This window comes from Hypanus sabinus, unplaced genomic scaffold (genome assembly GCF_030144855.1).
Source record: "Hypanus sabinus isolate sHypSab1 unplaced genomic scaffold, sHypSab1.hap1 scaffold_341, whole genome shotgun sequence".
NCBI classification, from domain to species: domain Eukaryota; kingdom Metazoa; phylum Chordata; class Chondrichthyes; order Myliobatiformes; family Dasyatidae; genus Hypanus; species Hypanus sabinus.
In genome coordinates this window covers 332130-357161 of record NW_026781245.1, presented here as the reverse complement: position 1 = coordinate 357161, position 25032 = coordinate 332130, and the positions used below count along the sequence as shown (strand labels likewise).

At 49.4% G+C, this 25032-nt stretch overlaps 1 protein-coding gene across 1 annotated transcript in view; it reads right to left on the bottom strand.

The window, feature by feature from the left end:
- Window positions 1–2648: 2648 nt before the first annotated feature.
- LOC132388533 (uromodulin-like) overlaps window positions 2649–25032 on the bottom strand; it is a 96603-nt gene continuing 74219 nt past the window's right edge. The window contains exons 4-9 of the mRNA XM_059960899.1: window positions 19961–20056; window positions 9086–9283; window positions 8023–8118; window positions 3554–3701; window positions 3169–3245; window positions 2649–2851 (exon numbers count right to left, since the gene is read on the bottom strand). Coding sequence (XP_059816882.1) covers window positions 2649–2851; window positions 3169–3245; window positions 3554–3701; window positions 8023–8118; window positions 9086–9283; window positions 19961–20056 — 818 coding nt within the window. The remainder of the gene's footprint in view (window positions 2852–3168; window positions 3246–3553; window positions 3702–8022; window positions 8119–9085; window positions 9284–19960; window positions 20057–25032) is intronic.

Below are 25032 nucleotides of genomic sequence, written 5' to 3'. Positions count from 1 at the left end.
GGCTGGGTGAGTGGGCAGATACTTGGCAGATGGCGTTTAATGTGAATAAGTGTGAGGTTATTCACTTTGGGAGTAAGAACAGGAAGGCAGATTATTATCTGAACGGTATAGAGTTGGGTAAGGGAGTAATACAAAGAGATCTCGGAGTCCTTGTTCACCAGTCACTGAAGGTGAATGAGCAAGTGCAGCAGGCAGTGAAGAAGGCTAATGGAATGTTGGCCTTTATTACAAAGGGGATTGAGTACAAGAGCAAGGAAATCCTCTTGCATTTGTACAGAGCCCTGGTGAGACCACACCTGCAGTAAAGTGTAAAGTTTTGGTCTCCAGGGTTAAGGAAGGACATCCTGGCTGTAGAGGAAATGCAGCGTAGATTCACGAGGTTAATTCCTGGGATGTCTGGACTGTCTTACGCAGAGAGGTTAGAGAGACTGGGATTGTACACGCTGGAATTAAGGAGATTGAGAGGGGATCTGATTGCAACATATAAGGTTATTAAGGGATTGGACAAGGTAGAGGCAGGAAATATGTTCTAGATGCTGGGAGAGTCCAGTACCAGAGGGCATGGTTTGAGAATAAGGGGTAGGTCATTTAGGACAGAGTTAATGAAAAACTTCTTCTCCCAGAGAGTTGTGGGGGTCTGGAATGCACTGCCTCGGAAGGCAGTGGAGGCCAATTCTCTGGATGCTTTCAAGAAGAAGCTAGATAGGTATCTTATGGATAGGGGAATCAAGGGATATAGGGACAAGGCAGGAACCGAGTATTGATAGGAATTGATCAGCTATGATCTCAAAATGTCGGTGCAGGCTCGAAGGGCCGAAAGGACTACTTCTGCACCTATTGTCTATTGTCTATTGTTACCCGATTGTTATTTGGGACTGAAGGAGAGAAAGATCGTTCCCTTCAATGATCCCTTCACAGTTACCGGAGCTCGCAGACCCTGCTGGGGGGTTGGTCAAACACGAATCAGGCTCTCCAGTCACTGATATCCGGATTTCCTGAGTTGTGTCCGACTGGGAATCTGTACCAGAGCACGCAGACCCTGCTGGGGTGTTGGTCAAACCCGAATCAGGCTCTCCAGTCACTGATATCCGGATTTCCTGAGTTGTGTCCAACTGGGAATCTGTACCGGAGCTCGCAGACCCTGCTGGGGTGGTGGTCAAACCCAGACTCGGCTCACTAGTCTCTGATCCCCTCTAATTTCCTGTTTAATACCTCCAACCCTTGTCGGTCAAATCCATCTTGTCACGTGTCCCTCTCTCTGTCTGAATCACTCTCCGGTCAGTCACTCCTTCCTTCCCCCAGTTGGAGTGTCCCTTTCACTAATCTCTCCCCGTCTCCCCCTCCCCTCAGACCCTCACCATCTCCCCCTCCACTCAGACCCTCACCATCTCCCTCTCCCCTCGGCCTCTCCCCATGCCCTCCTCCCCTCTCCCCACCGCAACCCATCTCCCTCCCTCCCCTTCCCCTCTGCCCCTCCCACTCACCCTCTCCCCCTCCCCTCTGCCCTTCCCCCTCTCTCCCCCTCCCCTCTGCTCCTCTGCCCCTCCCCCTCTCTCCCCCTCCCCTCTGCCCCTCCCCCTCTCCCCCTCCCCTCTGCCCTTCCCCCCTCTCCCCCTCCCCTCTGCCCCTCTGCCCCTCCCCCTCTCTCCCCCTCCCCTCTACCCCTCCCCCTCCCCCACACCTCGGGCGCTCCCTGGGGTGGAGATATGACGTGAAAGTCCCTGATTGGAGAGAGTTCTGAGCATGCGCAGAAATCTGAGAAAGATCGAGAAACATCGAGAAGCCTGGCCCTGTGAGACTCGTGTGGTTTTGCTGCTGTTGTCAATGAAATTCTATTCTTCCAGAATATGTTTCGTTATTAGAAACCCCCGGGACGTATGAATATAAAGACCATGACATAGTGTCAGGAGTTGGTCTGGAAATATCAAACGTTTTCTCCGGGAGAATCGAAGATAATCGGAAAAAACTGAGTTTGTGTTGTTTTGGTGTTTGCTAACAGTTTTACAAATGGAGGGGCTGCAGTCGCCACCGACACTTCACTTGTTGTGGAACCGGAGAAAATTTAAACAACGTTTTGAGATTTCTGTATCGGCGATCGGAGCAGATAAAATCAGGCCTCTCCCTCTTACCCCTCCCCGTCCCCACTGCCCCTCCCCCTCCCTCTCCCTCTCCCTCTTACCCCTCCCCGTCCCCTCTGCCCCTCCCTTCCTTCCCCACACCCTCTCCCCTCACTCCCTCCATTTCCTGTCAGCCTCACTCCACCCTCCCCTCACTCTCACCCCTCACTCCCTCCATTTCCAGTCAGCCTCACTCCACCCTCCCCTCACTCCCTCCATTTCCTCAGCCTTACTCCACCCTCCCCTCACTCCTTCCATTTCCTGTCAGCCTCACCCTCCCTCACTCCAGGGGATGGGTAGACTCTCTCCCGGGAGCTGACACAGCATTGTGGGCCGAAGGGCCTGTGCTGTGCTGTACTGTTCTGTGTTCTATGATCTCTGTCACAGGTCAGACTGGGCAGTTTCATTCTGACCCCGGTGTGAAGGGGGATACGGGAAAGGTGATCACAGACCACGGGCAGGGCAGCCGACTGGAAAACTCAGCCCGTGGTGTGTGTTGGTGACTCAGGACGTCCCAGAATTTCCCCACAACTACCACACTGCTGTGTCTCTGGGGAACGGTGACCTACCTGTACAGTACACAGCGGTACTCCAGGGAGTCGGCCACAACCGATACACAAAGTAACCGGAGCAGTTTTTCACCCTGATCTCCCGTCTCCAGGGACAGGTGTTTTCACCCACAGTGAAGCAGACGGTCCTGGTCACCTCCCCCTCTCCCACGTTGGGATGGGGACCTGGAATGAGATTTATAAACACTGTAAAATGTACCCGGTCCCACAGTACAGCGAGGAATGTGAATCAGGACCCACTGTAAATCAGTGGTTCACAACCCACGGTCCGGTCCGGCCTCAGTCAGCACTGAGCTGCTGCCCTCTCCCTCTCCACCCCACCCTCCCCGCAGCAGCACCTTCATCTTCTGAATGAGCCTCCCATGAGGGACCTTGTCAAACGTCTGGGGGATCTCACTGAAACCTATCTGAAGAGATCCAGGTCATCAGTTTGACCCTCCCCAAAAATAACCGAGCCCCACTGATGTAAACTCTGACCCTACCGTTTAACCAGCCTGGTTTCTCCCCGGAGCAGTGATCCTGGGGAACGACCGTCTCCGGAATCTTCCATCCTCCGGAACTGAAACAACAATCAGAGAGTCAGTCCCTGATCTGAGGGAGTTTATTCATTCAGAGAGACATCGGAAATGACACTCACCCTGTCTCTGGTCAATAACCCCCAATCCTGGGAATTTCCTCTCTGTTGTACCTCCCCCTTGTCTCTACCCTGAGAATGTGTGATCTCCCATCTCCCTGTATTTACTCCCCATCTCAGTGTAGTCACTGATGATCCCGGTCTCCCTGCATTTCCCATTCACACACCCCTTGTTCCCCTGTTTACATTCCCCTTCTGTGTCCAGTTTCTCAGTGATTATCTTCTTACTTTACCTGTTAAATCTGTACCATCCCACTGTAAGATTTCCATCACCCATCCATTGTCCACCGGTACACTCAGTGTTGGAACAATCCGTGCTCCTCCAGGGCTGATCCAGGACGGTGTGGGTCACACACGGATCACCGAGTGTGGAGTCTGTGACTGAGGGACAGAACGATGTTCAGTGTTAATGTACAGCTCACGTTCCCCATCCTCTTTCTCTGCCAATCACAACACCCATCTGCTCTTCCACCCTCAGCAACCCCTGGGCAACAATATTTATTTTTATTCCTCGAAGGGACGTGAGTTTCAGAGGCTGAGCCAGTGTAGAACTGCCCCTCCAGAGGTTCCCTTGAGAAGGTGGTGGTGGTGGCCTGTCCTTGGCCTGTTGCAATCCTTGATGTGTGGGGACACCCACAATGATGATCCGGAGTTCCAGGGTTTTGACCCAGTGACACTGAAGGAGCAGCAATGTATTTCCAAGGCATGGCAATATGGAATTTGGAGAGAAAGATCTGGAAACTTCCACAACCCCCCACTGTCCATAGCCCTCTCTCAGCATCACCCCTCCATTCCAGACCATCTCAACACCCCTCCTCCATTCCAGTCCCCTCTCAACACCCCTCCTCCACTCCAGCAGCCTCTCAGATTCCCTTCTCCGCTCCAGCCCACTCTCAATAGACAATTGACAGTAGCTGCAGGAGTAGGCCATTCGGCCCCTCTAGCCAGCACCACCATTCACTGTGATCATGGCTGATCGTCCACAATCAGTACCCCTTTCCTGCCCTCTCCCCATATCCCTTGACCCCGCTATCTATAAGAGCTCTATCTAACTCTCTCTTGAAAGCATCCAGAGACTTGGCCTCCACTGCCTTCTGGGGCAGAGCATTCCACATATCCACCACTCTCTGGGTGAAAAAGTTTTTCCGCATCACTGTTCTAGATGGCCTACCCATTTCATCATCCCTCCTCCACTCCAATCCCCTCTTAGCATTCCTCCTCCACTCCAGTCCCCTCTCAGCATCCCCCCTCCACTCTTGTCCCCTCTCAGTATCCTCCCTCCACTCCACTCCCCTCTCAACATCCCCCCCCACTCCCCTCTCAACATCCCTCCTGCACTCCAGTCCCCTCTCAACATCCCTCCTCCACTCCAGTCCTGTCTCAACATCCCTCCACGTCCCCTCTCAGCATCCCTCCTCCAGTCCAGTCCTGTCTCAGCATCCCTCCTCCACTCCAGATGTTCAGTGTTAATGTACAGCTCACATTCCCCAGCCTCTTTCTCTGACAACCACAACCCCCATCTGCACGTCCACCCTCAGCAACCCCTAAGCAGCACTAATTTTGTTATTTTTCAATCAAAATGGACGAGAGTTTCAGAGGCTGAGCCAGTGTTTAACTGTCCCACCAGAGGTTCCCTGGAGAAGGTGATGGTGGTGAGCTGACTTCTTGAATTGCTGCAGTCCTTGATGTGTGGGGACACCCACATTGATTTCAGGAGTTCCAGGGTTTTGACCCAGAGATGCTGAAGGAACAGCAATGTATTTCCAAGTCAGGGAAGTGTGTGTCTTAGACGGAAACTTCCAGAAACTCCCCCAACTCCCTTTTCCAAGACATCCCCGCAGAACATTCCCCCCAATCTCCAACCACCTCACTTCGCCCCACATCCCAGACATTTATCCCATCCCCCACCTGAGGTCTCTCTCCACTTTTCCCTTTCCTGATGCCCCATCCCCACTCTCCTTCCTCTCCCCATGGTTTTCTCTCCACCTCAGTCTTTCCCCTCCTACCCCTCCCCTCTTCCCCATTCCCTTCCTCCCCACTGTGGCCTTTACAACTGTGGGAGCTAAGGCTCCTGTACCTCCTTCCCAATGGCAGCAGTGAGAAGACAGCATGGACTGGATACTGGGGTCCTTGATGATGGATGCTGCTTGTAGATGTGTTTAGTGGTGGGGAGGGCTTTTCCTGTGATGGACTGGGCTGTTTTCACTGCTTTTCTGATCTTGGGCATTGGTGTTTCCATACCAGGCTGTCATGAAACCAGTCAGAAATACTCTCCACCACACATCTATAGAAGTTGGTCAAAGCTTTAGGTGACAGACTGAATCTGTGCAAACTTCTCAGAAAGTCGAGGAGCTGCCATGCCTTCTTTGTAATGACACTTACATACTGGTCCCAGGACAGATCCTCTTATCGTACAAGATGTCTGTTCAAGAGTCTGATGACAGTGGGGGTAGATGCTGTCCTTGAGCCTGGTGGTACGTGCTTTCAGACTTCCGTATCTACTGCCCGATGGGAGGGGAGATGAGAGAATGTCCGGGGTGGGGTATTTGATTACTCTGGCTGCTTTACTGAGGCAGCAAGAAGGGTAAACAATGTCTGTCTGTACTTCTTGCCATAGTAATTCTAATATTCTAATAATGTGTTTTAATGCTCTAATAATAATCAGTTTATAATAATAAATTATAACTGAAGACACAGCAGATTTCTATCGAGAGCACTGTAACTGGTTATACCACTGTCTGATATGGAGCTGCCAAAGCACAAGATTGAAAAAAGCTACTGAGGGTTGTAAACTCAACCAGCTCCATCATGGTCACTGGCCACCCCACCATCGAGGACATCTTCAAAATCCCTGGACTCCTCCACATCCCTCTCCCTAAATTCTAACCTGATGACACACTTCCCACTCTGCCCCAATACCATCTCCACAAACTTATAAAAATAAACTAAACCCGAGGCATGATGTTGATGGAGAGCTCAGCCGGGCACCATCTTGATCATCGATTGTACAACATTCCCCAGACACCATCTTGACCATCGATTGTACAACACTCTCCAGACACCATCTTAACCATCGATTGTACAACACTCCCCAGACACCATCTTGACCATCTATTGTACAACACTCCCCAGACACCATCTTAACCATCGATTGTACAACACTCCCCAGACACCATCTTGACCATCTATTGTACAACACTCTCCAGACACCATCTTGATCATCTATATTACAACAGTCCCTAGACACCATTTTGAGTATCGATTGTACAACACTCCACAGACACCATCTTGACCATCGATTGTACAACACTCCACAGACACCATCTTGACCATCGATTGTACATCACTCCACAGACACCATCTTGACCATCGATTGTACAAAACTCCCCAGACACCATCTTGACCATCTATTGTACATCACTCCCCAGACACCATCTTGACCATCGATTGTACAACACTCTACAGACACCACCTTGACCATCGATTGTACAACACTCCACAGACACCATCTTGACCATCGATTGTACATCACTCCCCAGACACCATCTTGACCATCGATTGTACAAAACTCCCCAGACACCATCTTGACCATCGATTGTACAAAACTCCCCAGACACCATCTTGACCATCGATTGTACAACACTCCCCCGACACCATCTTGACCATCGATTGTACATCACTCCACAGACTCCTTCTTGACCATCGATTGTACAACACTCCACAGACTCCTTCTTGACCATCGATTGTATAACACTCCCCCTGACACCATCAAACACTGTCAGGGTGCTGCGGGGCTGGTTTACACAATCTTGTACTCTGTTCTTTAATTGAGGAGGACACCTCTCATGTCTTGGAATGGAAAGTCACAACATGTGAACAGATTTTGCAGAGGTGTGGAGGTGCATCTTGGGTCAAGATGAGGCCACCCTCAATGTGGAGGAGCAACACCATATATGGGTAGCTTCCTTCCTATTGGTATGAATATTGATTTCTCTGTCCAGTAGGCAAAATTTACTCCCCCCTCACCACTGTCCAAATCTGTCCTTCAAAGTACACACGCTTCCCTCTCCTTTGCTCTTTAATACCTCTGTTTTTCACTCTTAAATTCCTCTCCTCACATCTCCCTCTCTCGGCATTCACTCTGACTGCATCAGTCATTTCAGTCTCTCCTTCCCTCCCACCAGTTGGAGCATCACTCTCATTGATCTCTCTGCCCAATTCTCCTCACACAGTCATCACTCTCTCTTCACTCTCCTCATTCCTCCCACTCCAGCATCCCACCTCTCTCCAGTGTGTTTTCACCCATTTCCTTCTGCCCACGTACTGAATTACTCAAATCACACTCCGGTCGTTTCTATGTCTCATCAGTCACCGTGTAACTCCTCATAGTCAGTCCTGCTTTCCACTCTGTGACATGCTCCCCTCTCACCTCCATCACTCCTCCCCTCCGTCCTGTGTCATTCTCAGTCACTCCACCCCTCTCTGTTCATTCCTCCCACCCCACTCGCTCCAACACCCAGCAGAGCCTCATCCCTCACGACTCACCAAACCCAACAGACAGGAGAGGGGAACCACTGACTCCACCATTCACACCCCTACCCACAATGCACTGTACATCCAGTAGGTGAACTGGTCCATGGGAGGTTCAACCTCACAGAGTGACAGAGACTGAATGAACACAGACCGACATGAGACTTGGTACCTGAGGATGTGTCTCCAGCTGGGACAGAGGACAGTTCCTGGGTGTGTTCTCCAGTAGACAATCCTGTAGACTGTTCCAGTGTTGAAGTCTCCAGGCCTGGAACAAAGTAACACAGACACAGGAGATTGACAGACCTTAAACATCACAACAGGGACAAGAAGTTGTACAGACGAGTGTTTCTCCGGATGCTAGGAATCCAGAACAATGCACAGAAAATGCTGAAGGTCCATCAGCATCTCTGGAGGAGAATAAACAGTCAAAGTTTTGGGCCAAGTTACTTCTTCAGGACTGGAAAGGAAGGGAGCAGAAGCCCGAATAAGAAGGTGGAGAGTGTACAAGCTGGCAGGTGACAGGTGAAGCCAGGCAGTGAAAAGATGTCTGGGAACGTGAGCAGTAGATGCGAGAAGCTGGGAGGTGATATGTGGAAAAGGTAAAGGGATGAAGAAGGAGAAATCCAACGAGACAAGACAGTGGACAATGGATTAAATAAATGGAGGTGGGGGACCAGAGGGAGGAGATGGGCAGATGAGGAGAGGCAAAGGCCTGAGAGGAGAGCCATAATGGGAACGGAAAAAAGAGGGAAGTGGGAGGGAGAAGAATTTACAGGATGTAAGAGAAATCGATATTCATGCCATCAGGTTGGTGGTGACCCTGACATACTATGAGGTGTTGCTCTTCAAACCTCAGGGTGGTCTCATGAAGTCAGAGGAGGCTGTGGACAGTCATAGCAGAAGGGAATGGTAAGTAGAATTAAATTGGGTAGCCGCCGGAACAAGAGTTTAACAAAGAGATCTCGGATTTGAAAAGAAACAAAAACCATCTCGTCACCATTCACCACCTCTCCCTCCCAGAGTTTCTGTGAGTGGACACGTCTCTCAGACAAAGTCCAGATGAATATCGAGTTCGAAAGGAGGGAAAGATCATTCTATTCATTGACCCTCACAAACCCCATCATGAATACCTGAGCTCAGAGACCCTGCTGGGCTGCTGGTCAAACCCAGACCAGGCTCTCCTGTCATTGTTTCCTGGGCTTCTCAAGTTGCGTCTGACTGAGAATCTGTACCTGAGCTCACAGACCCTGCTGGGCTGGTGGTCAAATCCAGACTCAGCTCACTCGTCTCTGATCCTGAGGATTCTGGAGTTGTGTCCGACTGGGAATCTGTACCGGAGCTCGCAGACCCTGCTGGGGGGTTGGTCAAACCCAGACTCGGCTCACTTGTCTCTGATCCTGGGGGCTCTGGAGTTGTGGATGACTGGAAGTCTATAATAAGAAGAAACATCATGTGTAAGGCCTACATCAGATCAGGAAGGAACTCAATGACAGGGAACAGAACACTTAAATCCTGGTCAAATCTGCTTTTTGAAATACACCTACTCCCCTCTACTTTCCTGTTTAATACCTCCAATACCTCTAACAAATCCATCTTGTCACGTGTCCCTCTCTCTGTCTGAATCACTCTCCGGGTCAGTCACTCCTTCCTTCCCTCCAGTTGGAGTGTCCCTTTCACTGATCTCTCAGATCATCTCTCCTCTGTCACGTACCCGTCACAGGTTAAAGAACCAGCAGAAATAGAAAACGCTGTGGAGTCTGGTTTCGCTATAAACTAATGCTATTTATTAGTAACTACGCAATACAGTAACATAAATGCAGGTATATCAAACAGGTTAGCAATATATATATAAATAATGTGTGGAAATAGGAAAACCAAGCGTCTTCAAGCCCAGGGGTAAATGGATACAGTCTTACGATGATGAGTGAAGTTCAGTCCAGTTCGGGGTATTTAGTCGAGTAGTGATGGAGAGAGAGAGAGATTTGTAATCCAAAGGCGTATATTGTGAGAAGACAATTATGTCGATATTCCAAAATAACAGTAACAGTAGGTTTTATCTCCGAAGTTGTCCACTCCACACACGAAGTATCACCGACAGTGATCGTCAGCGAATATCCTTTCAACACAAGTGGTTCCACACCCGAATTCAGCTTCAGGTCATCCCAAAGTGGTGGCCACAGGACACTCAAACAGAATCCACGTGTGGATTATCACCAACAGTCGCTTATCACTGAGGTACCGTCTTCAAGTGGTAAAACTACCAACCCAGGCCAGGATTATCACACACCAGTAGATTCCACAACGTTACCTCAAACACACAACTGTGATAGCCACTTATCCAGTTCCACGACATACGAAATAACTCCAAAGTGATTTGCCACAGGGGTGCCTTTCTTCAGTGAACTACCACACCCAGACAAGGGTAAACACACAAGTGGTAATCACAAAGGTTTCCCCCTCACCAGAGAACCCACTCCTGTGGATTAACTACGTGACAGTCACACCTTCGTATTCAAATGGAACTCAAACTCACCCAAACGGGCCACAGAGGAGAGAGTCCAAACTGACCTCATTGTCACTAGGCTTCTTCTGTTTCAAACCTTCCTCTCCCCTCTTCTCTTCCTTTAAAGTCACCGAATGTGACCACAAAAAGAAGACCGTCTTCTGTGGTAAAGTTATCAACCCAGGCAAGGGTTGGACACACTGATAACTTCCCACCGGTCACACCTTTTCCCACTGTGACAGCCACTGACTGATTCTCTCGATCGATCCTCCAACAACCCACCTTTCTGTGGGCACAAGGCTCGTCCAGTGTCCAAAACCATCAGCGGACCCTCTGTTTATTTCACCATGCTGAACACCAGCTGTCCATCAAATAAGACCGCCCCCGGTCACCATGGCGACCCACGAGCTGCTCGTTGCTCCCTCTCTGTAAGAACTCACAAGCAGTCAGTGTCCTCGTATATTCAAAACAAGCTTTGGAGTTTGTTCAAACACCATCTCAAGGCAGGCTTCGTCCCACTCTCTCTGTAACAGCTCAAACAGAGTCCAAAAGCCAGTCTCATTCTCCCGACATTTTAAAGTGATAGTGGACAGAAAATATGAACCCTAGGGGTACATAACACCTCACGCAGTCATCACTCTCCCTTCACTTGCCCCATTCCTCCCACTCCAGCATCCACCTCTCTCTCCTTACATCTCTCCTGAGTGTTTTCCCGTTTTCCTCTGTCCGCATAATTACTCGAGGCCACAATCAACTCCTGCCTCAGCAAGGACCTGGACCACTGCAATTTGCCAATCGCCACAACAGGTCGACAACAAATACAGTCTCACCGTCTCTCCACTCAGCCATTGATAACCTGGGTAACGGTAATTACTACCTCTGTTTATTGAATGCTGAGCTGTAGTCAACACGATCAAACCCGCAGTACTAATCAAAAGCTCTAAAATCTGTGTTTCTGTACCTCCGTCTGCAACTGATCCTCGATTCCCTCACTGGGTGACAGGTCTGTGTGGATCGGAAATTACATCTCCTCCTCACTGACGACCCAGCCCACTGGTCTACTCCCCCAGACCCACGACGGTGAGGATAGACACAGAGAGTTGTGTGGTGATGAGGTGTACAGGAGCAAAACGTATCAGCTGGTGGAGTGGTGATGCAGCAACTGATCCTCGATTCCCTCACTGACGACCCAGCACACTGCTCTACTCCCCCAGACCCACGACGGTGAGGATAGACACAGAGAGTTGTGTGGTGATGAGCCGTACAGGAGCAAAACGTATCAGCTGGTGGAGTGGTGATGCAGCAACTGATCCTCGATTCCCTCACTGACGACCCAGCACACTGGTCTACTCCCCCAGACCCACGACGGTGAGGATAGACACAGCGAGTTGTGTGGTGATGAGCCGTACAGGAGCAAGACGTATCAGCTGGTGGAGTGGTGTCGCGACAACAACCATGCACTCAACATCAGGAAGACCAAAGAAGTGAATGTGGACCTCGGGAAGGTTAAGTCGAGGGAACACACTCCAGACCTCATGGAGGGATCACAGGTGGAAGCATTCTAACTGGTTACCTCACTGTCTGGTGTGGAGGGGCCACTGCACAGGATCGGAAAAAGCTGCAGAAAGTTGCTAACACAACCATTTTGATCATGGGCAGGAGCCTCCCAGCATCCGGGACACCTTCAACAGGTGATGCTTCAAAAAGACAGCATCCATCATTACGGACCCCATCACCCAGGACACGCCCTCTTCTCAGTGTTACCATCAGGGAGGAGTAACTGGAGACTAGAGACACACACTCACATTTCAGAAACTCTGAATGGACAAGGAACCCATGAACACTACCTCAATGTTTTACATGTCAAAAATCAACAAATTTCACAACATATACCGATGATATTAAACCTAATTTTGAATCTGATTCCACTCAGCTTCCCCTCCCATCCTCTCTCTTCATCACACACCACAGACCTCTCATCCATCCCTACCCTCTAGTCTTCCTTCAGTGACCACCCATCCCTGTTCCCTCCTCTTCCCCTCACACTCCCTCCCTCTCCGCCTCCCAGCCACCACTACCTGCTCATTCATAGAGTTATCATAGAGCACTATAGCATAGAAACAGGCCCTTTGGCCCATCTAGTCCATGCTGAACTAATATTCTGCATCATCCCATCAACCTGCACCCAGAACAGAGCTGTCCATTCCCCTCCCATCCATGTATTCATCCAAACTTCTCTTTGATGTTGAAATTAAACCCACATCCACCACATCAGTGAGCAGCTTGTTCCACACTCGCACCACCCTCAGTGATTTGAATGAAACTGAATTGACTTTATTTCTTACAATCTTCACATACATGAGGAGTAAAAATCTTTGTTACATCTCCATCTAAATGTGCAATGTGCAATTTATAGTAATTTGTGATAAATAGTAGTAGTAAATAGTATGTACAACAAGACAGTCAAAATAGTGTGAATTAATCAGTCTGATGGCCTGGAGGAAGAAGCTGTCCCGGAGCCTGTTGGTCCTGGCTTTTATGCTGTGGTACCGTTTCCCGGATGGTAGCAACTGGAACAGTTTGTGGTTGGGGTGACTCAGGTCCCCAATGATCCTTCAGGCCCATTTTACCCACCTGTCACTGTAAATGTCCTGAATAGTGGGAAGTTCACATCTACAGATGCGCTGGGCTGTCCACACCACTCTCTGCAGAGTCCTGCGATTGAGGGAAGTACAGTTCCCATACCAGGCAGTGATGCAGCCAGTCAGGATGCTCTCAATTGTGCCCCTGTAGAAAGTTCCTGGGATTTGGGGGCCCAAACCAAACTTCTTCAACCGTCTGAGGTGAAAGAGGCACTATTGTGCTTTTCCACCACACAGCTGGTATGTACAGACCATGTGAGATCCTCAGTGATGTTTGTGCTGAGGAACTTGAGGCTGTTCACCCTCTCAACCCCAGATCCATTGATGTCAATAGGGGTGAGCCTGTCTCCATTCCCCCTGTAGTCCACAAACAGCTCCCTCGTTTTTACAATATTGAGGGAGAGGTTGTTTTCTTGACACCACTGTGTCAGGGTGATGACTTCTTCTCTGTAGGCTGCCTCATTATTATTTGTGATGTCCAATCAGTGCAGTGTCGTCAGCAAATTTAATTAGCAGATTGGAGTTGTGGATGGTGACACAGTCATGGGTATGCAGAGAGTAAAGGACACAGCCCTGAGGAGCACCTGTTTTGAGGGTCAGAGGGACAGAGGTGAGGGAGCCCACTCTTACCACCTGCCGGCAACTTGGCAGGAAATCCAGGATCCAGCTACACAAGGCAAGGTGAAGACCGAGGTCTCCGAGCTTCTTGCCAAGCCTGGATGGAATGATGATGTTGAATGCTGAACTGTAGACCAAGAACAGCATTCTCACATAAGCACCTTTCTTCTCCAGATGTGTAACGACGGTGTGTAGAGCTGTGGCTATTGCGTCAATTGCTGATTGGTTGTGCCGGTAGGCGAATTGGAGGGGGTTCCCTCATTCTCGAATGCTCCAGAGGTACAGCCATATTCTGTGATCTTTGTCCCGTGAACCTCATGGGTAACCCTGCTGCTGGTCGTCAGTCAGTAAACACACATCCCTCCAATTCCAAATCAGATCAGGTTGACAACCAAGCAAATCTCTCTCTCACTAAATCCCTGGGTTTCTATCCTTGTCCTACCCAGCCCCACGGACCACCTCAGACAAACTGGCTTATTCTTCACCACAACAAAGCACACCGACTGTGAGCAATCTTGGACAGAGCAGAAATTTCACTCAGACAGGAGGGAAGGATGAGTGAACACTCAGTGGCAGCCCGTTACAACACACATCCAACAGCTGAATTGGTCTATGAGTAGTTCAACATCACAGAGTGAGAGACTGAGAGACCCCAATGGACACAAGATCTAATACCCTGACCCTCCTCGTGCCCCTTGATGCCCAGAGCCAGCTCTCACTCACTCACATCACTAACATCTAGAGTACTCTATAGCTACAACCATTGTTGGTGGAATCCCAGAGGGAAACGAGAGGGTGTACAGGAGTGAGTCATGCCAACTAGTGGAGTGGTATCACAGCAACAACATGGCACTCAACGTCAGTCAGACGAAAGAGCTGATTGTGGACCTCGGGAAGGGTAAGACGAAGGAACACATACCAATCCTCATAGAGGGATCAGAAGTGGAGAGAGTGAGCAGTTTCATGTTCCTGGGTGTCAAGATCACCGAGGACCTAACCTGGTCCCAGCATATCGATGCAGTTATAAAGAAGGCAAGACAGCGACTATACTTCATCAGGAGTTTCAAGAGAATTGATATGTCAACAAAAACACCCAGAAACTTCTATAGCTGTACATTGGAGAGCATTCTGACAGGCTACATCACTGTCTGGTATGGGGGGAGGCCACTGCACAGGACCGGAAGACACTGCAGAAGGTGGTAAATTTGGTCGGCTCCATCTTGGGTACTAGACTACAAAGTACCCAGGACATCTTCAAGGAGCCGTGTCTCAGAAAGGCAGCGTCCATTCTTAAGGACCTCCAGCACCCAGGACGTGCCTTTTTCTCACTGTTACCATCAGGTAGGAGGCACAGAAGCCTGAAGACACACACTCAGCGGTTCAGGAACAGCTTCTTCCCCTCTGCCATCTGTTTCCGAAATGGACATTGAACCATGAACACTACCTCACTTTTTTAATATACAATTATTTCTGTTTTTGCACGATTTTAATCTATTCAATATACGTATACTGTAAATTTATTTATTATTTATTTTTATTTTTCTTCTTCTACATTATGTATCACATTGAACTGCTGCTGCTAAGTTAACAAATTTCACAACACATGCCGGTGATAATAAACCTGATTCTGATTCAATCCGCCAACATCCTCTCCCATATCAGGACCCGCTAAGCATCCTCTGATGTCCAGTCTCCCTGCAGGAATCGCCTCTGAAAGATGATGCCCCAAGACAGTGGCATCATCATTAAGGTCTCTGACCATCCAGGGCACACCCTCCTCACATTGCTACCGTCAGGGAGGGGGTACAGGAGACTGAAGACACTAACTCAATGTTTTAGGAACAGTTTCTTCCCCTCCAACAGCAGATTTCTAAACAATCCATGAACTCACAAACACAACCTCACTATTCCTCTTTTTGCACTATATATTTATCTTGGAATAAAATGGAATATATTGGAACCTACAGGAATATTTTTATGTCTTGTACTGTACTGCTGCCAATAAAACAACAAATTTCACAAGAGACATTTGTGATAATAATCCTGATTCTGATCCTGAATCTCTGACCACTGACCATAAATCGATGTCCTCTAGTTATATTCACCCTGATCAGTGGTAATATTCCCAGCAGGACATCCCACACCACCAGCTTCAGGAACATTTATCACCCACAACCATCAGACTCCTGACCGGCGTGGATAACTTCACTCACATCAACTCTGAACTGGTTCCACAACCTACAGACTCACTCTCAAGGAATCTACAACTCATCAGCTCAGTATTATTTAATATTTTATTTGCACAATTTGCCCCCTTTTGCATGTTGGTTGTTTGTCAGTCTTTGGTTTTGTATAGTTTTTCATAAATTCTGTTGTATTTCTTTATTTTCCTGTGAATGATTGTAATAAAATGGATCTCAGGGTAGTATGTGGTGACAAATAGGTACTTTGATAATGAATCTTACTTTCACTCTGAGTCAACCCTATCTGTACCCCTCGCAATCTTCTACACGTTCATATATATCCCCAGAATCAGACAAATTATCACCATTTAACATCACTGGAAATTTGACATTTTACAGCAACAGAGCAGCGCAAAACCTAAATTTCTTTTAAATTCATTAAAAATATTTACTAATTTATTGAAAGGTATAGCAGGGTAACGGTTCCTTTCGGCCCAACAAGTCCGTGCTGTCCTATTTCACCCATGCGGACAAACATTGTGGAAAAAGACAACAAACTGCAAATACAGAAGTGAAAAATATATTATATGAATAAGAAATAAGTATTGGAACACGAGGTAAGAAGTCCTTGAAAGTGAGTCCACAGGTTGTGTGAACAGTTCAGTAATGCGGTGAGTGTTGAGTGAAGTTATCCCCCCATATAACAATCACAGCACGGAAACAGGCCATCTCGGCCCTCCTAGTCCGTGCCGAACTCTTAATCTCACCTAGTCCCACCTACCCGCACTCAGCCCATAACCCTCCACTCCTTTCCTGTCCATATACCTATCCAATTTTACCTTAAATGACACAACTGAACTGGCCTCTACTACTTCTACAGGAAGCTCATTCCACACAGCTATCACTCTCTGAGTAAAGAAATACCCCCTCGTGTTTCCCTTAAACTTCTGCCCCCTAACTCTCAAATCATGCCGTCTCGTTTGAATCTCCCCTACTCTCAATGCGAACAGCCTATTCACGTCAACTCTATCTATCCCTTTCAAAATTTTAAATACCTCGATCAAATCCCCCCTCAACCTTCTACGCTCCAATGAATAGAGACCTAACTTGTTCAACCTTTCTCTGTAACTTAAGTGCTGAAACCCAGGTAACATCCTAGTAAATCGTCTCTGCACTCTCTCTAATTTATTGATATCTTTCCTATAATTCGGTGACCAGAACTGTACACAATATTCCAAATTTGGCCTTACCAATGCCTTGTACAATTTTAACATTACATCCCAAATTCTGTACTCAATGCTCTGATTTATAAAGGCCAGCATTCCAAAAGCCTTCTTCACCACCCTATCTACATGAGACTCCACCTTTAGGGAACTATGCTCTGTTATTCCTAGATCTCTCTGTTCCACTGCATTCCTCAATGCCTTACCATTTACCCTGTATGTTCTAATTGGATTATTCCTGCCAAAATGTAGAACCTCACACTTCTCAGCATTAAACTCCATCTGCCAACTTTCAGCCCATTCTTCTAACCGGCATAAATCTCCCTGCAAGCTTTGAAAACCCTCCTCATTATCCACAACACCTCCTACCTTAGTATCATCGGCATACTTACTAATCCAATTTACCACCCCATCATCCAGATCATTTATGTATATTACAAACAACATTGGGCCCAAAACAGATCCCTGAGGCACCCCGCTAGTCACTGGCCTCCATCCCGATAAACAATTGTCCACCACTACTCTCTGGCATCTCCCATCTAGCCACTGTTGAATCCATTTTATTACTCCAGCATTAAAACCTAATGACTGAACCTTCTAAACTAACCTTCCATGTGGAACTTTGTCAAAGGCCTTGCTGAAGTCCATAGAGACTACATTCTCTGCCTTACCCTTGTCAACATTCCTCGTAACTTCTTCAAAAAATTCAATAAGGTTTGTCAAACAAGACCTTCCACACACAAATCCATGCTGGCTATTCCTATTCAGATCCTGTCTATCCAGATAATTATAAATACTATCTCTAAAAATACTTTCCATTAATTTACCCACCACTGATGTTAAACTAACAGGCCTATAATTGCTAGGCTTATTTCTAGAACCCTTTTTAAACAATGGAACCACATGAGCAATACGCCAATCCTCTGGCACAATCCCCGTTTATAATGACATCTGAAAGATCTCCGTCAGAGCTCCTGCTATCTCTACACAAACTTCCCTCAAGGTCCTGGGGAATATCCTGTCAGGACCCGGAGATTTATCCACTTTTAAATTTCTTAAAAACGCCAGTACTTCCACCTCTTTAATTGTCATAGGTTCCATAACTTCCTTCCTTGTTTCCCACACCTTACACAATTTAATATCCTTCTCCTTAGTGAATACCGAAGAGAAGAAATCGTTCAAAATCTCTCCCATCTCCCTCAGCTCCACACATAGCTGACCACCCTGATTCTTTAAGGGACCAATTCTATCCCTCACTATCCTCTTGCTTTTAATATAACTGTAGAAACCTTTCTTATTTACTTTCACCTTATTTGCCAAACCAACCTCTTATCTTCTTTTAGCTTTTCTAATCTCTTTTACATTCTTTGTATTCCTCGAGCAATTCCTTTACTCCATGCTGCCTATATCTATTGTAGACATCCCTCTTTTTCTGAACCAAGTTTCTAATATCCCTTGAAAACCATGGTGCTTTCAAACCTTTAACCTTTCCTTTCAACCGAACAGGAACATAAAGATTCTGTACCCTCATAATTCCACCCTTAAATGACCTCCATTTCTCTATTACATCCTTCCCATAAAACAACTTGACCCAATCCACTCTCTCTAAATCCCTTTGCATCTCCTCAAAGTTAGCCTTTCTCCAATCAAAAATCTCAACTCTAGGTCCAGTCCTGTCCTTCTCCATAATTATATTGAAGCTAATGCTATTGTGATCACTGGACCCGAAGTGCTCCCCAACACATACATCTGTCAGATGACCTATCGCATTCCCTAACAGGAGATCCAACACTGCCTCATCTCTAGTCGGTACTTCTATGTATTGTTGCAAAAAACTATCCTGCACACATTTCACAAACTCTAAACCATCCAGCCCGTTTACAGAATGAGCTTCCCAATCTACGTGTGGAAAATTAAAATCTCCCACAATCACCACCTTGAGTTTACTACAAATATCTGCTATCTCCTTACACATTTGCTCTTCCAACTCACACTCCCCATTAGGTGGCCTACAAAACACTCCTATCAGTGTTACTACACCTTTCCCATTCCTCAATTCCACCCAAATAGTCTCCCTAGAGGAGCTCTCTAATCTATCCTTCCAAAACACTGCCATAAGATTTTCTCGGACAAGCAATGCAACACCTCCTCCTCTGGCCCCTCCTACTCTATCACACCTGAAGCAACTAAATCCAGGAATATTTAGTTGCCAATCACACCCTTCCTGCAACCATGTTTCACTAATAGCTGCAACATCATAATTCCAGGTATCAATCCACGCTTTAAGCTCATCCACCTTTCTTACAATGCTCCTAGCATTAAAATAGATACATTTAAGATACTCTCCACCCTCTCTTCTCTTTTCATCCCTAACAATGCATTCAAATTTATTATCCTTTTCTTTCTTCTCCTCTGCATCTTCGGGCTGAGCGCATCCCTTCTCCATCACCTGCCTTTCCTCCCTCACACACAGTCTACTTACTTGCTCTACTGGTGAACTAACCTCCTCTCCCATAGTTTCCTCAAATTGATTCCCCCCCATCTTACTAGTTTAAAGTCTTCCCTGTAGCCCTAGCAACCTCCCCGCTAGGATATTGGTCCCCCCAGGATTCAACCTACCAACCCAGATGTCTTTGTAATGTGGGAGGAAACCGTCACAATCACAGGGAGAATGTACAAACTCCTTACAGATGGCGGTGGTAACAGTTAAACAAATAGTGAAAATAACCTGCCCGAACATCACTCCAAACCTCACCCACCAGACACTTTCATTTCCTCCACTCCAGAGTACCAGGTCTCAGCCTGGGTCTGTGGTAAAGCCAACACCATCCCTCTCCTTCCCAATCCTCCATCACTCCTTCCCAAACTTATATCACTGAAACAGGGACTGACTATAGGGAAAAACATTCCAAACAATGGGTCTTCCCACAATAGATACCTGAGCTCACAGATCCTTCCGGGGTGATGGTCAAACTCAAACTAGGTTCACCCGTCGCTGCTCCCTGGGGTTCACAAGTTGTGTCTGACCGGGGATCTGTAAACAGAGACAGGGTAGGTGGGGACGGTGGAGAGTAAAAAAAATATATTGAATAATTGGTCTGGATGAAATTGGCTGCAGATAATGAGAAGCCTGACTCTGAGAGAAGCCAATAAACATCATGTGTACAACAGATCAAACCTCTCATCCCCTACATTACCCTCTCCTGAAGCACAGTCCACACCACTCACACCACACACCCATCTCCTCCCTTCTCACCCACACACCTCATCCAGCCATTCCCGCCTTCAGTGACATCAGGTCTCTTCTGTTCAGGGTCAGAATCAGGTTCAGTATCACTGTCATGTTGTGACATTTTTATCACAATAAAATGGTGGCTGAGTTAAATGAGCTTCTTCGTCTGTCATTATGGCCAAATGCTCACCACATTGGTGTCAGGAGGCGGATGTGAAATTGACAATCAGATTGAAGAGCTACAACATCGGATAGACTGGCTTCAGACCTGGGGAGTAACTCGAGGTACCGTGCAGTTTGCCTCCACTGCGTTCCCGAAGATCTGGAGGAAGCATCTGGGAACTGAGCATCGTGCCTTCCCAGGGAGCCCCGATGGGTTAAGCGTACCCAGGCTCCAGAACCCGGGGGACATGCCAGAGCGCATCAGCCTCCTCCATCACGACCCACACTGGGGAAACTCAAGACCCCATGGCCATGGGAGGATGGGCAGACCAAAGGGCTTCAACGATTACCTCCACAAGGTCCGCCCTGAAGCTCCCCGGATACGATGGTACCTGCCTCCTGGAGCCTTTCCTGGGGCAAGTCAAACTTGCCACATGGCTCAATGTGTGGATCCCACTGAGACAGTGGTTTTCTGTGTCCTGGAGCTGGAGGGAGGGGGATACCATGGGCCCTCCTCGACCGAACGCGGGGCTAACAGTGAGACTACAGGGCCCTCATAGCATCACTGGAGCTGCGTTTCGAGCGGAGGCAACAGGAGGAAGCAATGAGGGAAGAAGTGCAGCAGACGGCACTGGACGGGAGAAGGCCTGATCACCACCACTGTGCTGGGCATGGCTACCCCCAGTTCCCTCCCGCAGCCCAGGAAGAACTTGCCCTCCACGTCTTTGTAAAGGGGCTGACACCAGAGTGCCTTCGGCAGCACGTTCACCTGACTCACCACCGTCGCTGACTGAGGTGCTGGCACTGACGGAGAGGGCAGAAGCAATTTTAGCCCCTCAAGGTGGTCCAGCATTGCCCGCATGCTGCGAGCCCGGGCTCCTGTCACCGAGGTGGAGAAGGAAACTGACGAGGAGGAGCCCGTGAGACAGGCCCGATCAGCGCCATGCCGGCCCTGCCGAGGGCCACAAATCGATCTCTGCTACCGGTGCAGTGAGACAGGCCATCCGGCCCAGGTCTGCACCACACCGGCACCTCGCCACAGCCCAGCGCTGCCATCGGGAATCCCCGAGCGGTCGACACTGTCCAAATCCTCCAGCAGAACCCCTCCGTTGTCACCTCTCCGGGTGGGTGAAGAGCAAGGCTTAGACGTGGACTGTGTGATGGAGGACATCAGATGCCGTGTGTTGGTGGACACGGGGTTATTCATCCGTTCCAGTATCCTCCCCAACACGGACAAATCCTCCAGCAGAACCCCTCCGTTGTCACCTCTCCGGGTGGGTGAAGAGCAAAGTTTATATGTGGACAGTGTGATGGAGGACATCAGAACCCGTGTGTTGGTGGACACGGGGTTATTCATCCGTTCCAGTATCCTCCCCAACACGGACAAATCCTCCAGCAGAACCCCTCCGTTGTCACCTCTCCGGGTGGGTGAAGAGCAAAGTTTATATGTGGACAGTCTGATGGAGGACATCAGATGCCGTGTGTTGGTGGACACGGGGTTATTCATCCGTTCCAGTATCCTCCCCAACACGGACAAATCCTCCAGCAGAACCCCTCCGTTGTCACCTCTCCGGGTGGGTGAAGAGCAAGGCTTATACGTGGACAGTGTAATGGAGGACATCAGATGCCGTGTGTTGGTGGACACGGGGTCGCTCTCATCCGTCCCAGTATCCTCCCCATCATGGACAAGACCTCCAGCAGAACCCCTCCGTTGTCACCTCTCTGGGTGGGTGAAGCACAAGGCTTATACGTGGACAGTATGATGGAGGACATTAGATGCCGTGTGTTGGTGGACACGGGATCTCTCTCATCCGTCCCAGTATCCTCCCCAACACGGACCACCCATAATAACCATAATAACTTGGTCCAAATGGCTACGGGCCCCGGCAGCCACGCGGTGTTGAGAGGGAAGAGGTGACTGCGCATCGGAATGGGGATAAACACAGTGGAGCACGCGGTGTTGAAAGGGAAGAGGTGACTGCACATCGGAATGGGGATAAACACGGTGGAGCACGCGGTGATGAGAGGGAAGAGGTGACTGCACATCGGAGTGGGGATAAACACGGTGGAGCACGCGGTGATGAGAGGGAAGAGGTGACTGCACATCGGAATGGGGATAAACACAGTGGAGCACGCGGTGTTGAGAGGGAAGAGGTGACTGCACATCGGAGTGGGGATAAACACGGTGGAGCACGCGGTGATGAGAGGGAAGAGGTGACTGCACATCGGAATGGGGATAAACACGGTGGAGCACGCGGTGTTGAGAGGGAAGAGGTGACTGCACATCGGAATGGAGATAAACACGGTGGAGCACGCGGTGTTGAGAGGGAAGAGGTGACTGTGCATCGGAGTAGGGATAAACACGGTGGAGCAGACGGTGACGAGAGGGAAGAGGTGACTGCACATCGGAATGGGGATAAACACGGTGGAGCACGCGGTGTTGAGAGGGAAGAGGTGACTGCGCATCGGAATGGGGATAAACACAGTGGAGCACGCGGTGCTGAGAGGGAAGAATTGACTGCGCATCGGAATGGGGATAAACACAGTGGAGCACGCGGTGTTGAGAGGGAAGAGGTGACTGCGCATCGGAATGGGGTTAAACACGGTGGAGCACGCGGTGATGAGAGGGAAGAGGTGACTACGCATCGGAATGGGGATAAACACAGTGGAGCACGCGGCGTTGAGAGGGAAGAGGTGACTGCGCATCGGAATGGGGATAAACACAGTGGAGCACGCGGTGTTGAGAGGGAAGAGGTGACTGCGCATCGGAATGGGGTTAAAAACGGTGGAGCACGCGGTGATGAGAGGGAAGAGGTGACTGCGCATCGGAATGGGGATAAACACGGTGGAGCACGCGGTGTTGAGAGGGAAGAGGTGCCTGCCCATCGGAATGGGGATAAACACGGTGGAGCACGCGGTGTTGAGAGGGAAGTGGTGACTGCGCATCGGAATGGGGATAAACACGGTGGAGCACGCGGTGATGAGAGGGAAGTGGTGACTGCGCATCGGAATGGGGATAAACACGGTGGAGCACGCGGTGTTGAGGGGGAAGAGGTGACTGCGCATCGGAATGGGGATAAACACGGTGGAGCACGCGGTGTTGAGAGGGAAGAGGTGCCTGCCCATCGGAATGGGGATAAACACGGTGGAGCGCGCGGTGATGAGAGGGAAGAGGTGACTGCGCATCGGAATGGGGATAAACACGGTGGAGCACGCGGTGTTGAGGGGTAAGAGGTGACTGCGCATCGGAATGGGGATAAACACGGTGGAGCAGACGGTGATGGGAGGGAAGAGGTGACTGCGCATCGGAATGGGGATAAACACGGTGGAGCACGGGGTGTTGAGAGGGAAGAGGTGACTGCACATCGGAATGGGGATAAATACGGTGGAGCACGCGGTGATGAGAGGGAAGAGGTGACTGCGCATCGGAATGGGGATAAACACGGTGGAGCACGCGGTGTTGAGGGGTAAGAGGTGACTGCGCATCGGAATGGGGATAAACACGGTGGAGCACGCGGTGTTGAGGGGGAAGAGGTGACTGCACATCGGAATGGGGTTAAACACGGTGGAGCACGCGGTGATGAGAGGGAAGAGGTGACTGCGCATCGGAATGGGGATAAACAAGGTGGAGCACGCGGTGTTGAGGGGGAAGAGGTGACTGCGCATCGGAATGGGGATAAACACGGTGGAGCACGCGGTGTTGAGAGGGAAGAGGTGACTGCGCATCGGAATGGGGATAAACACGGTGGAGCACGCGGTGATGAGAGGGAAGAGGTGACTGCGCATCGGAATGGGGAGAAACACGGTGGAGCACGCGGTGTTGAGGGGGAAGAGGTGACTGCGCATCGGAATGGGGACAAACACGGTGGAGCACGCGGTGTTGAGAGGGAAGAGGTGACTGCACATCGGAATGGGGTTAAACACGGTGGAGCACGCGGTGTTGAGAGGGAAGAGGTGACTGCGCATCGGAATTGGGATAAACACAGTGGAGCACGCGGTGTTGAGAGGGAAGAGGTGACTGCGCATCGGAATGGGGATAAACACAGTGGAACACGCGGTGTTGAGAGGGAAGAGGTGACTGCGCATCGGAATGGGGATGAACACAGTGGAGCAGACGGTCATGAGAGGGAAGAGGTGACTGCACATCGGAATGGGGATAAACACGGTGGAACACGCGGTGATGAGAGGGAAGAGGTGACTGCACATCGGAATGGGGATGAACACAGTGGAGCAGACGGTCATGAGAGGGAAGAGGTGACTGCACATCGGAATGGGGATAAACACGGTGGAGCAGACGGTGATGGGAGGGAAGAGGTGACTGCACATCGGAGTGCGGATAAACACGGTGGAGCAGACGGTGATGGGAGGGAAGAGGTGACTGCACATCGGAATGGGGATAAACACGGTGGAGCAGGCGGTGTTGAGGGGGAAGAAGTGACTGCGCATCGGAATGGGGATAAACAAGGTGGAGCACGCGGTGTTGAGGGGGAAGAGGTGACTGCGCATCGGAATGGGGATAAACACGGTGGAGCACGCGGTGTTGAGAGGGAAGAGGTGACTGCGCATCGGAATGGGGATAAACACGGTGGAGCACGCGGTGATGAGAGGGAAGAGGT